We start from the raw sequence: 15,138 nt of genomic DNA on the forward strand, positions 1-15,138 counted from the left end.
GGGTGCAACAGTAGGGTAAGTGTTGGTTAGTATAGGGGTAAAAATTACTATTCTAACTCCAGGGGGTGCAACAGTAGGGTAAGTGTTGGATAGTATAGGGGTAAAAATTACTATTCTAACTCCAGGGGGTGCAACAGTAGGGTAAGTGTTGGATAGTATAGGGGTAAAAATTACTATTCTAACTCCAGGGGGTGCAACAGTAGGGTAAGTGTTGGATAGTGTAGGGGTTACAAATTACTATTCTAACTCCAGGGGGTGCAACAGTAAGTGTTGGATAGTATAGGGGTAAAAATTACTATTCTAACTCCAGGGGGTGCAACAGTAGGGTAAGTGTTGAATAGTATAGGGGTAAAAATTACTATTCTAACACCAGGGGGTGCAACAGTAGGGTAAGTGTTGGATAGTGTAGGGGTTAAAAATTACTATTCTAACTCCAGGGGGTGCAACAGTAGGGTAAGTGTTGGATAGTGTAGGGGTTAAAAATTAATATTCTAACTCCAATGGTATGCATTGTAATGGTATGCCCTTGTAATGGTATGCGTTGTAATGCCTGCGTTGTAGTGACATGCGATGTAGTGTCTGCGTTGTAATGGTATGCGATGTAGTGTCTGCGTTGTAATGGTATGCGTTGTAGTGTCATGCGTTGTAAAGGATGTTCCGTTGTAATGCATGCGTTGTAAGTGTAGTGCGTTGTAATAGTTGCGTTGTAAAGGTTGTTCCCCGTTTTTGGTCCTGATCACCCTCATTTTTTGATTGGTGCTGGTAACTGACTCTTACTTTGCCCTGGGCTCTGCTAACCAGGGCCAGGGCCAGTGCTTTGATTAAAGGTGTATGGTAATTAGGTGTAATTACAATTGGTACTGACAACCTATCTGTAAGTCTCTAGTATATAGTAGAGCAAGTATGTTTAGAGGCCCAGCAGATTTAATGCACTTTAGTGTGCACTGCTGTGTTGCCTGCTGTCATTTTAAAAGTCAGCCCTGCTTTGCAAGCTGGCTATACATTGAAATTATATGCCAATTCGACTTTGAATTTTAGGGTACTTCCAAAGTGTTAAACTACATTATTTTTACATTGAAGTCACCTCTAAGGTCCACCCAATGTACCTCAGAGTAGGGTGCCATGTATAAGTATGCAGGGACATGTTCAAATATGTGATATATGCCCTTGTGAGGGGAAAACAACCAATTTCAGGTTTCCCCATTGTAGCATTCTAACTCTATAGGCTAACATTCAAATACTGCAATAAAGTATAACTATTGACAAAAGTGAACGAAATAATATTTCAATGACTTAAAAGATTGGTAATGATAAACCCAACAACTTTATATGTAGTAAACAATGGTCCTGAGCAGACACTAAATTTTACATAAAATTAAATATAGACCACAATGGGTTACTATACACATCCGATGTCCAGCCGGACAGGGGATTTTGTATTCATCAGATACTCAAGGAAACGGTCAATGATAATGAAAACACTACATTTATCGTGTGGCACAATCCTGCACCCTACAACATGGGGAACGTGCGGGGGACAATGCAGACAGTTTAGGACAATCAACAGTTACAGGCAAAGACTCAGAGCTGCAGCAACTTGCAGGCATAAATGAAGTTGTAGCAAGTTTGACAAAATAGAGACCACAACGAGTAAGCACAATGGATATTTGTGGCACTATTTTTTAAAAAGTCGACGTTTCGATCCGGGATCATCTTCAGGACTAAATTTATAACATTTGCCTGGTTTTTAGCGCCCCAATTGAGGACATAGGGGTATCACATATGGCAGATCAGAGTGGAAACTGACAATGAAGACCAGCGTCAATGATGTTGCTTTTGGTTTGGCCGCTTGCAGTTAAGGTTTCTATAAACCTTAGTGGGCGCTGGAGCGTGCTGCTCCTTGCCTGAATCAGCTGTTGGATAGCTAGATTGTGGTGCAGATGGGCCACATTTCTATGCGCCGAGGTATTGCTTCAATATACTAACGAGTTACAGTCCGAGCTATGGAGAGACACAGCAAGTCACTACACAGCACATCGTTGCTGAGGATAGAGATCTCCATTGCTGTGTCTCTCCATAGCTCGGACTGTAACTCGTTAGTATATTGAAGCAATACCTCGGCGCATAGAAATGTGGCCCATCTGCACCACAATCTAGCTATCCAACAGCCGATTCAGGCAAGGAGCAGCACGCTCCAGCGCCCACTAAGGTTTATAGAAACCTTAACTGCAAGCGGCCAAATCAAAAGCAACATCATTGACGCTGGTCTTCATTGTCAGTTTCCACTCTGATCTGCCATATGTGATACCCCTATGTCCTCAATTGGGGCGCTAAAAACCAGGCAAATGTTATAAATTTAGTCCTGAAGATGATCCCGTTAATCAATGAGCTTGGGATCGAAACGTCGACTTTTTAAAAAATAGTGCCACAAATATCCATTGTGCTTACTCGTTGTGGTCTCCATTTTGTCAAACTTGCTACATCTTCATTTATGCCTGCAAGTTGCTACAGCTCTCAGTCTCTGCCTGTAACTGTTGTTTGTCCTAAACTGTCTGCATTGTTATTCCTTTTTTCCCCCGCACGTTCCCCATGTTGTTGGGTGCAGGATTGTGCCCCGCGATAAATGTAGTGTTTTCATTATCCTTGACCGTATCCTTGAGTATCTGATGAATAAAAAATCCCCTGTCCGGCTGGACATCGGATGTGTATAGTAACCCATTGTGGTGTATATTTAATTTTATGTAAAATTTAGTGTCTGCTCAGGACCATTGTTTTATACATATATAATTGATACCCGTGGTCCTTAGCCATTTTTCGCGTTCCCTTGTTTGTATAAAACCCAACAACTTGCCACTGTTTTAATTTATCATAACTAGTTCAGAAAAGAAGTTATAGAACTGTATTTTTTATAGTCAAAATCCAGCCTTCTAGCAAACCTCTCCTGATTGGCCAACCATTGACAGGCTGAGCCAAATTGCTCTGATTAGGTGATAAGTGGCCTGCACAGAGACAGAGGATATCTGGTGGGGGTAGATCTACAGCTGCAGAGAACAAGCCTGGAAGGGTTTGGAAAAACAAACTGGTATTCAAAGAGAGCAGGACAGTAAGGATGTAAGCAAGGCCTACACCCTCTTCCTGTACACCCCAGCCAGATGGGAGCCTCAGGAATGGAATTTGCAGGAGGTCTCGAAGGGGAGTGTTAGTTAGTAAGTTAGTTATTTAGTTAGTTAGTTAGTTAGTTAGTTAGTTAGTTAGTTAGTTAGTTAGTTAGTTAGTTAGTTATAACTTTATTTGATTTTCTTTCAAATCATAAAAGTACAAAGAAAATACATCACGCAATATAAAAAATAGGTATCCAGAGGAATGGGAGTGTTACAGGAAATGGGTTGGCTTAGCCATATCTTAACCCCAAAGAGAAAGTTTCTCTATCTTGAATTTTAAAGTACAGTGCTTTGTGGGACAAGAATATGCCACACTTTGGAGAAAGCTGTCATATTTTTGAGTGGAACCCTGTAGCCCTTTGGCCAGGGGTGCCTCTCCGCTTGTCACCCCAGAACACTGGATAAATATGGGAGAGCTGCATAGCAACTCAGATCCCCTGTCTGAAACTACAAGAAGGAGGAGGACTGCTCCTGCACCAAGAGGACTGCACCTGCTTCACACTAAGGAACTACAGTCCTAAGGACTTTGCCTTGCTTCAAAAAGAGAAGGAGTGGGCTCCCTTAAAGCAACAGGTTAAAAGAGCTTCACCTGGATCATCTCCAGCAAGAAGAACCTAGCTAACCACCTTCAGATGGGCTTTAAAGGATTTGGCCAGGTGTATTGTGGGTAGTCCCAACTTCCGAGGAGCAACTCAGAGACTCTGAAACATTGGCTTTTGTTTGTGGACACTTTGAACTCCCAAAAAGAACTTCAGTAAGCACCTCCTGAAGTTTGGAGAACTTTTGTGGAAAAGCTTCATAAGGCAACCAACCCGACGTCGAGAGCCGAGCCGACTACGTCGAACCCAGCCTAGATTTCGGGTTTGTCCTGCTGAAAGCTCCAGAACTCAAGACTTCCAGGAGTTGACCGGGGGCTCCCGCTGAACCAAGCTGAGGAAGATGCTGTGAACCCGGCCTGCTGGAGAAGCCTGCTCGATGTTGAGAGAAAATCCCCCAGAAAAGTTTTTAAGTGCGGAGGTAAAATTGTGACCGAGACCTCCCACTTAGTGTATCCCACCAAGAATCCATCACAGTCAGCCTCGAACTTTGACTTTGTCATGGCTCAATTTGGGATGATTTGTTTTTATGCACTAGAACCTGTTTAGTCTTTAGAAATTCATATCTCTTGTTCCCTACATTGGAGTTTGTTTTTTTGTGTCATTTTAAAGATAAAAATATTTCCTATTTGATTAAATTTGTGTTGGAATTTTATTGTGTGTTGTGTCTTACTTATTTACTGTATTGCTGTTTTTAAATGCTTTACACACCTGTCTCCTAAGTTAAGCCTGCCTGCTTGCAGCCAGCTACCAAGGGGTGAGCAAGGGAAACATTTCTTGAGACCTTGACTGTGTCTTATATTGTGTTGGTGGCCTTTTTGCTAATGGTAGGTGCATACTTACCCCTACTAGTAATCCAGCTTCCAATAATAGCTTACTGAGTCTTGACAGAAAAGGACCAAATGCAAATCACTCATAATCATTATCATTTCCTGTGATATTCATACCCACTTCCTGACATAACCCTTTCACAAAGAGATGTAAATCTAAAAAGTGATAGATGGAGATTCTTTAATTAATTATAACTACTTGTGATACCTATGGGTAGCACTCCATTTCACCACTTTTTTACTTATGGTACCTTTAAAGGACCAATCACATGCAAATCACTCTTTGTCACTGTCGTTTCCACTACTATTCATATAGTCTACATTTTAGCAATTACCTTAAAAGTAAACAAGCATTTGCAATGCAAAAAGGTCTCGCATATTTTAGAGTTAAACTATTGGCATTGTAAATGACAATGTCTATTACCTGCCTTCCCTTCCCAGCAGTCAAGCAACCTCTTGTCCAGTTATTCATCGAGTGCTTGCCACACAATTCGATAATGCTTTACTAACAGGACTGAAATCGACAGCATCAGACACTGTGTACCCTGGCGCTTAGAATGAAGATAATGATAGTGCAAGGCTCATAATGAGCATGCCTAAAAGCCAGGATCTGTTTAAGGAGCCATGCAACAAGAGGCCACTTGGCACTCAGTCCTTCTTCTCTTTCTATCTCCTCCCCTCTCTCTCTTCGCAGTGAAAGAAAGGAATCCGAATATGTTAACCCAGTGCTGCCCGCTGTACTGAGAGTGCGAGAGGTAGGGCCGGGGTAGTCAGTGCATGGCAGCTGCAGAAGGCACACAGATGGGGAGAGGGGGTGAAGCATTGAGGCTTTGTAAAGAGGGGTGGGGGCCAGTAGAGAATTCCAATCATGCCGCAAACATTTAAAGACCAAGACATCCATGTCTGTCATATACGATCCCAGAGTGTGTGCACAGACATTAAAAAATATAGCGCAGCCATGTTGAAGCTGTGTTCACGGCACAGGACCACTTCAGTGAATAAAAGAGTGTGCCGTACAAACAAAAAATGAATCAACGGTAAGGCGACAAGTTACAGGGCACTTGCCACAAAGTGAAAAACACACCCATAGGTGGGACAAAAAAGCAAAGTTTTACCAAAAAAAAGAAAGGAATTCAGAAAGGCACAAAAAGGACAAATGGAAAGTGGTGGGCGTGGTCTAAACACCACAGTAGATACCAATCAAAAGAAATGATTTCAGAAAGGCCCACTTAGACAAATGGAAATTGGTGGACGTGGTCTAAACACCTAAGTAAATATGGCATGCCTCGCAGAGCAGCATATGCACGCTGCTAGGCTCGGCCTAAAAAGGATGCCAGCATCCTGCCCATAAGAAAATAATTTGAGGAGTTGGAGTTTTCCTGAGTAGTTACTCACTATAAGAAATTATACTGAAATTTTATTTTGAATGGGATATTTATTACATTAAATGTTTACCTTTGAAGAAGTTGTTGTGAAAAAAGGAAACATGTTGGCAAGGAAATCATGAAGGCTCTGGAGATTGCATAAACGTCTTAACCCACATATCATAATTATTCAATATGAGCGCTCCTCTGATATTTTATGTAAAACAACCAGGAACAGTTGCTCAGCTGGTATGGACATATAAAACCATTTGGGACATGCAACCATTTTTGTGCCACCTATCAAATATTATTGTTGTCCCAAGTATGTTAACGAGACATTTAGGTGTTGATACACAAGGAAACGACAGTCCTTTAAAATATTGTGAGAATGCGGGTTATTAGTCGGGGTGAATGGTAGTCCGCCACAAGTAATAATGTCACTATTCCTGTTAATGCCAGCAAAGGTTTCAGTAATTTAAACCTAAACTCAATGTCTGGTAGCTATGGCACAGAGCAGACAGGCTTATCTTAAGAAAACATGTAAAGCATTTAGGGGTACCAAAAGATTTAACAAGTCACAAATACAATGCAATAAAACCCCCACTACCATTTATAAATATGGAAATTAATTGAATGAACAAAATTACACCAAAATGACAAAAATCCAATTTGGGGAACTGGATAAATGTATTTTAAAATTAAAATAGCTTAAAAAGCATTAAGCGCCAACTACATTAATCTAGTTGTTTTTAAATGGGACTTAGGCACAGTTTAAGGCCAACCAGGATGGAGCGCAGGCCAGATGCAGAAACCAAGTTCATCCGGGGACAGAAGCTTTCCCTTCTGACTTTGAAATGAAAGTCAAAAATCCTCGGCGCTGCAAGGCAACAGGCTGTAACTGAGCCAGTTAGCCATCAGACAAAGTCCCTGTGAAGCTGTTAATGTTTGTTGGGAAATCTCAGAGCAGAGGAAATTCAAAATTTGCGCCCAAGAAAGGTCTCTTGCTGATCTGATACTTTTGGTGCCTTAGCTCGGTGAAGATTTCTATGTTCTGACTCAGTGACTTTTTTGGAGCTCTAATTCATCGAAAGTGGCAAGGCTGCAAGTTGTTTCTGAACAGGGCTCCACAAGGCTAGATAGCCTTTCAACAATGCCCTATTGAAATTGATTTGCTGCAGCAGAAAAGCACTGAGCATGAGCAAGCTGAATCTTTGGCCCAGCGATACACACCTTCGTCAAATTGACTTGGCAGGTTCGTCCCAGTACTCTCGAGGTCTTTCGAGTCAAATGTTTCTAAGTCCCAGATTCCTTAGGATGTTAGGAGGAGTACACTTTGACACAGCCAAGGGTCCCAGGACCTAAGGAACAGCACTTGGGGGTCAAGACTCATCCCAGCAGAAGCCACCAGCAGCGTCCATTTGGAACTTGTCAGTTGGGCTCTTGAAAAAGGGATCTAGCAACCGTGTTGCTTAACAGGAGGTCTGCCAACTGACTCTTGGGGTCTACTTATCTGTACTTGGTAAAAGTGGGAGCAAGTCAGCCTTTCGGGTCTCCTCACAGATCTCAATAGCAAGTACAGTCCTTCTTCTGTTTCCACAGGTCCAGTAGTGTTCTGAAGAGGGTGCCCAGGAGTTCCACATTTATGCTTGGCACTAGCCTGTGGGTGGGACTGTTGGCCCCTCCCTAACCAATAGGGGAAAAGTTCCCAGGGGTAGCCCTACCAACGTTTTCAGCAGTTCCTGTTTGTCTTATTGAAACAGTACCATAGTGCCCCGCTCTACCGAATTCCAACATGGCAGAACCTTCTTCCCCTGTGCAGAGCACTTGTGCCCACCCTAAAGGTGTGGCCAGGGTAATGGGCAACCTCCTCTTCACTTGGATTGGTGTCTGGCTGACTAGAGGGACAAATGAGCAGATAGGGACAGGTGTTAGCTACATCTGCCTGTGATGGGGCAGGCCTCTTTGGACTGGCATTCCTGGGCACTACCCAGATGGTAATCCTGCCGGTGGAACAGAACCCCTTGACACATCCAAGGCCTTGGTCTCAGCTCTGGGAGCAAGATCACACCTCATCAAAGGGGCTATTCAGATCCTGGGTAGCAGTTAGGCGTCTATAGGCATCGGGCAGATAAAAGCTGACTTTTTTAACTGTATCTTTAGCTAAATATTTATAACAAATCTGACTTTACAAATAAATTGGACTTGTAATAAATGTTTTAAAAGTCCAAAAACAAACTTTGTAGCCATTACCTAGGCTGAGATAACATTTTTTAATTTTAATCTAAAATCCCAACATGTTTTACATTAATCATTTACAGGTCCTACTTCTACATACCACGCGCCCTGCCTTTTTGGGCATTGATGTATGCAAGAAGTGACTGCTGAAGGAATTAGTTTTGAACAAATGTTTATAAAGTGACAGATTGATCAATATGACCAAATTATTGATTGATAATTTTACAAGAATGTGTTAAAAAATAATGCCTTCAGGAGTTTCTTGCATATATTGTCAGCCCATCGCCTGAGGGAAGATTGTGTCACTTTGCTTATTGGACATTAAGGTCTACTTAGGGGTGACTTATTCATATTTAAAAGGAGGGATTAAGCCTGCCAAAAGAGGTTATTTTAAAGGTCAGATCTACAGTTTTAAAACTGTACTGGCTACAGACGTTTGCACTGCCACTGTAGGGGATGGCTGAATGGGTACTGCAGTCCACTAGTGACATTTAACTTACAGGCCTGCGATACATTTTGCACCATATACTAGGGACTTATAAGTAAGTTAAACCAATTAGGAGTATAGCCAAGTTCAACATGCTTTAGGGGTCATGCACTGGGGCCTGGTCAGCAGAGTCCCAGTGGACAGAGTCAAAATAAGCAGCATCTGTCCTAAAAAATGGGAGTGAACAAAAAAAAGGATTTTTCCTACAATCATGATTTCAGAATAAAAAGCATATGTGAGGTTTCTGTATCAAACAATATGGCTAAACGAGCAGAATCGTATACTACACATTTGGTTATGGAAATGAAACAGAGAATTATCAGATAATAAAACAAAGTGAAACATACTAAATTGATATATATTGTAAATGTGTAAACCTCAAGAATTAGCACAAACTTTTAAACAAGGTGTACACATTACTGATGCCACAAAACTAGTAGCAATTGGTAACCATTATTTTTATGACCAGTAAAGAATTTTACAAACAAACCTACCAACTGATAGGTCAGCTTGTAAAATTCTAATCCAGACTGGTTTGTGATTTAATCAACCTCATGAATGTTAATGAGGTATGTCTCAAATTGCGATTTACTCGATTGTTGCCCATCAAAGGGATGAGGGTTAGCAGATCACAATGTTCGTGATTACCTTTAAATAAATTAGTAAACTTTTTTTAAAGAAAAATGCATCTCATTCTCCTCAAAGGTAACCGGGAAGTTAAAAAGGTTATTTTTTATGGAAAGTATATTTGAGAATTAGCAGTGGTTCCATTGAAACAAACTTTTTTTTTAACATTCAGAAAGGGTATGGGGTCTCAAGGAACTCCTTTCCTTTTGTAAATGGGTTACCACCCTAACTCAGGAGTTGCTAATGTTTCAATGTTTTGCAACACGATCTCAGTCACAAAACATTAAAACATCTCATACCTATTTTGTATTTGGAAGGGACACCCATTCGAAATAGCGAATTGGTATGGGGTCGCAATCCTATTTTAGGAGTCAAGAATAGTTTACAGACTCCTAAAATGGGATTAACACATAATAGAAATAGTTTTGCACCCACAAATAGCAATTCGGGTGGTTTACTACCATCAAAATATTTAGCAAATCTGAACACTAAATCTCTAGGTTCCAAGGTTAGCACAGTTTGCGCTCCATCAGATCTGCCCCCTGAAATGGTACTCTCAGAAGTTTTCAGCATTTGATATTTCTAATCTACTTAACCCCTTCCATGCTCATGACGAGCTCAGCTCGTCATGAGTCACAGTGGAGCTGTGCTCATGATGAGCTGAGCTCGACATAACGGCCGCGGCCCGCCCACATGCGATAAATTCCCTGCCTGTGCGGGAGAATTAATCAGTGGGCAGGGTTGTGACGAGCTCAGCTCGTCATGAGCACAGCTCCACTGTGAGTCATGACGAGCTGGGCTCGTCACAAGCACAGCGGCACCGTGGGGGAATTACCCCCGCAGGGAAGGGGTTAAAAAACCATAAAACATGTCACTGGAGAGAGGATAACAAGATATTATTCTGCAGTTTCTTCTGAACGTGAAGATATCACACTTGAAAGGGTATTCATTTAGTTCAGGGTAAGCTCAGGTGCAGGAGAGGCACATGAAAATGTTTACAAAAAGAAATCTGTCTGAAACATTGTTGGGTGCACTCCTCTTTGGTGATGTATTATGAGCGTAATACTGTACGCAAAAGTATCAAAGTTATAATGTTTTCAAAAACTGTACACCTAAGCAACACCAGAGATGGGTGACTAACCTTCCACTTCTAGAATGGCTACAAAAGACGCCTTGCTAAATGTTGCACTTTTGGTCACACCTTAATATAAGAATCTTTCTTATACATAAATAAGCATAAGATCCAGGGATAACTCCATGTTTATATGCCAACAGTGTTTCATCTTCAATGTAGGTACCATGGGGCCTTGGAAATTCACACAGTCAGATCTTAATGTTCCTACAGATTTAGGCCCCGATTTTAACATTGGGGGTGCAATCGCTGGACCACCGTTGCGGCGGTCGGGATGACGCTGCCAAGCTGGCAGGATCCCGACCGCCACATTTTGAGTAGATCGCTGCAGTGGAGGTCTTGCAGTGGTTGTGCCATGGCGGGGGAATGCTTGGCTCATAGGAAGAGCCTGTTGCATATCCCGCAGCCGTGGCAGTGCCTCCAGCATGTCGGTGGAATATGTGCCATGCACCATGTGCCATGCACCATGTCATGCATGGCATGCATGGCACACAGTGCATCCACAACAGTGCAGGAAGAGGGGGGCTCATCATGTGCCCCCGCCACACTGATTTATGGGCTACAATGCCAAGGGGCCCTGTTAGGGGCTCCAACATGCCTTTCCAACTACCTTTACCTGGCGTGGTCCCGCCATGTTGAGGTCACCGGAAATGCAGGTTGTAATCTGGACAGCAGTGCCTGACTCTGCGCCACCTCCATTCACGGCCACTTTCCCCACCGCCGCCCTTCAGGACCCATGATCCTGGAGGTGGCGGCGGAGCTGCATCAAACTGGTGTCGGTCCGACTACCATTCTCCAAACAGCGGTTGGACTGATGGGCTATCGGCTGTCAGACAACCACTGACGGGCTGGCGGAGATCTGACCACCAGAGTCCTAATCAGGCCCTTAGTGTGTGCAACTATTTCCCTGACTGGAGTTAAACTTTTATGTTCAGGTTAACTGTTTAATGGCCATTCAGATACGCTCTATGTTTTATCACTAAGCAGTGAGATATTTAACTCAAGTTAGGCAAATAGTCTTAGGGTGCTGTAATGTTTTTCTTAAAATAAGCCCTTAATCACATGGATCTTACGGGTGTAGCTGCAACTGTACCAGCTCAAATACTCATATTTGTAAGGGACTCTCTGTTGAGGTTTTATAATCGTGGAAGTGGACATCACTTCCAAAATGTTGAACGTTAAATCTTCTTCTAATTCATGTCAATCTGTTAGAAGTAAATTCATAACTTCCCTGCTCACATAGGCTGTTCAATGACAGGGTATTGTGCCAGAAAATCAATACCCAGTTGAAGACAGTACATACGGTCAACCCCGTAAAATTGGTCCAGAAACCTGCTTTTTTTAGATCAAATGTATACATTTGAGATAAGTAAATTTGCTTACCTTCCACCAGCTGGTCCATGGTGCTGATCTTCTTACTCCCATCCACGGTATAGAGGGTTCTCACTCCCTGGGGTAGGTTTACATTGTCAGACAGAGTTCGGGTTAGATCGGCTAGCAGAGCTTCGAAAGACCGGTACCGGTCGGCGGATACGGCGTACACTATTCCTTTGAAGTACCGGTCGCCATTGCGGTAGAACCGGACTTTCTTGGCCTTTTTCTCGGAGCTGAGCGCCTGCAGGGTGCGAGTTCTGTAAAAGCTGCAGTGGGCACTGTGCGTGGGGCTGGGCAGACCATTCGCCCGGGAGCCTCGGCTGTACCTCTGCGCCTTGTCGCGCTCATCAAAGTGTTCCAGCTCCATGTCTCTTCCGAAGGACATCTTGAGGTACCTAAGGGGAAGAAGAAATTATAGTTTACTTGTAAGAGGTATATTGCAACACCACTCTCTTTTAAATGTCCTACCCTGTTTTTCTGACTCACATTAGAACATAGAAAGTTTAATTCAAAATATGTTTTGTCGTCTTACATGCAATTTATGACCCCAAAATCAGGGGGCAATTGAATTATGCGATTTTGCGTCTGCTGAGTTTTCCACATAATTATGAATGTGCCACATTTGCCACATAATTCTTCATCTGATGCAGAATCAGCAGATTTCAGCAAAAGTTTTTTAAAACGTGTTGCCCCACAGTGGACGGCCCTTAACAAAGTTTGACTGGTCGCCTTTCTTTTACTTATTTCTGTATTTGGGTGTCAAAGTGGTACTAATGAGGTGAAACCTTTGCCCAGAAAATGTGACAATAAGTAAAAATGCCAAAACAATGAGGTAATACTAACACAAAATGTGCCGCATTGTATCATATACTTTGCCTTTTCTTGTTGCATAATTCAGTCAACCAAAAAAAAATCCAGCAGCATGATTTATTTTCCATTGACAGGCAGCAGCGGCTCCTCTGTTATGGTGGAGGAGCGTCACCCCGACTGCTGCGAGCGCAGCAGGCACACACATTAATAAAATGGCAATATATACTATTTTATTTTGGTCGGAGGCTTGCGCTTTAACAGCTCGAGGGCAGGGGGCGGGCTGCGCATGTCAGATTGGTCAGCCGCACTTGCGCACTTCAGCCTGCACAATCCCAGTGCTGAGAAACAGCAGAGGAACTGCAGCTACAGGCCCCAGCCACAAAATGAGTACTGGGTTATCCTGCTCCAACCAATTTATTTAGGCAATTTGTAGAGCGCGCAAATACCCATGCGTGTCTCGGAGCTAAGGACGGCTGATTAGAGGAATGACTGGGAGTGAGTGAATTGTTGGTTAAAGAGCCAGGTATTTAGTTGCTTCCGGAAGGAAAGCAGGGTGGGAGTGGTCTTGATGTGAAGGGGGAGTGTAGTCCATAGTCTAGCAGTGGCGACAGTGAATTTTCTGTCGCTCCAAGAGGCTTTCTTGGTTCTAGGGACAGAGAGCAAGTAAGCTGCTGATGAGCGAAGGTGTCTATTAGGCATTTAGGAACAGAGAGTTTTTTTCAAGAACTCAGGTGCTGTGTTGTGAATTGCCTTGTAGGGGATGCATAGAGCTTTGAACTTTGTTCTGCTCCTGATAGGTAGCCAGTGATACTGTCGTACCACCTTGGAAATTGGTTTGAACTTGGGGGTGCCTGATAAAATCCTTGCTGCTGCGTTTTGCACCATTTGTAATTTGTTAAGGACTCTTTCCTGGGCATTGATAAGTAGACCATTACAATAGTCTACCTTGGACATAACCAGCATGCTAATAAGAGTCCTGCTGGCACTGGATGGTAAGAAAGGTAGAAGTTTTTTTATCATCCTGATGGTATAGAATGATGATGAGACAACTGCGTTTGCATGGTGCATGAATGATAGCTTGTCATCGAACAAGACACCTAGGTTTCTGACCTTTGCGACGGTGGACGGAGGTGAGCCTAACTCAGACGGCCGCCATCAGTTGTCTGAGTTTAATTTAAGGCAGTTGTTTGCCATCTAAGTACTTATTGCAAGCATTCCCTCTTGGAAGTTTGCAGCGACTGTCCCTCCATCATTATGAACCGCTAGCACTAGTTGTGTGTCGTCGGCGTATGAAGTTAGTTGCATGTCGTAGGACTTGATGATCCTTGCCAAGTCTGACACGTATATATTAAACAAGGTCGGTCTCAGCGATGATCCCTGCGGAACACCGCATGGGAGTACAAACGAAGGAGAATTGAAGTCGCCAAGAGATACTAGTTGGGTTCGGTTAGATTAAAAAGGAGGCCAAGAGGGCCATGGCTCTGTCTCTAATGCCTATGGCTGAGACACGGTCGATCAGGGTTACGTGATCGACCGTGTCGAATGCTGCTAAGAGATCCAGCAAAAGACACACAATTGAGAGATCCAGCAGCATCAGGACCGCAGCACTCCCATGGTCGAGTATCATCAGGATTGGTTGGAATCACGTTGCACAAGGAAGGAAGTCCTTTCCTTTCCTGCTGCCTGTTGGAGTCACCGCCGAGGAGAGAGACACGTGGCTCCGTGCAATATATATGGTGAGCTTTTTTTGTGGGCATCACGCCTCGCCATATTTTGATGTTGCCGGCTGCCCCTGCACTGTCATAAGTTTGGGAGTAGGGCAAGGGATTTGCTATTGGGAAGGGGAAAGTGGTGATCATCTACAAAGTTGTAACTTTGTGAGTATTCACAGATGTTGCCAATGGCTTTCATATCCAATTTCCAAATGTAGCCTTACTGCAACAAGTTACTGGAGCAAGTGTGCACACTGAGTGTAACAAAATATTTTCAGGGACGCAAATATTTTCCATGTTAAGAAAAAAAACTAAAATATTTCACATGTATAAATGAACATTCCAGCTTACTCATGCTCATTGAGCGCACTGTAAACTGTTGTAAGGAGCAAGTGTAGGGTAGGAAAATGCACAGAATTTTAAAGATTTTGCATACATCTTGATGTGGAAATCAGAGGCATTATTTTTGTGACTTGGGCCTTGAAAAGCTTATATGAAGGGAAAATGACATTAGAAGAGTGTTTTAGTGCAACACACCGATTTACCGGCATATCGTGTTGCCTAGGATCAGCAAAACCATATCTTTAACTCCTACAGAGCTTCAGGAGAGACAGACTCTCTTTAACATATCCTGTTGTGCTTTTACAATCCTCACCATGTAAGAAGGTAACTTCACTTTAGGAGGACGAGGCATTGCGTTTGCAATACACATGTGAAATTAGATAAAAATCTTGTGGTCTTTGGCGAACAAAGACTGTTCGGCAGCTTTTGGAGCACAGCTTTCACACTGAATTGCTTTTATTAAGTGGG

The 15,138-nt window shown here is 42.9% G+C and overlaps 1 protein-coding gene across 3 annotated transcripts in view; it reads right to left on the reverse strand.

Moving 5' to 3' along the window:
• Positions 1-15,138, reverse strand: part of DCLK1 (doublecortin like kinase 1) — a 1,175,807-nt gene that overhangs the window by 1,056,852 nt on the left and 103,817 nt on the right. For all 3 annotated transcript variants that reach the window (XM_085621707.1, XM_085621706.1, XM_085621708.1), the window contains exon 2: positions 11,816-12,201. In XM_085621707.1, the coding sequence (XP_085477833.1) occupies positions 11,816-12,191 (376 nt within the window). In that variant the 5' untranslated portion in view covers positions 12,192-12,201. The remainder of the gene's footprint in view (positions 1-11,815; positions 12,202-15,138) is intronic.

This window comes from Triturus cristatus, chromosome 8 (assembly GCF_964204655.1).
Source record: "Triturus cristatus chromosome 8, aTriCri1.1, whole genome shotgun sequence".
Lineage (NCBI taxonomy): Eukaryota > Metazoa > Chordata > Amphibia > Caudata > Salamandridae > Triturus > Triturus cristatus.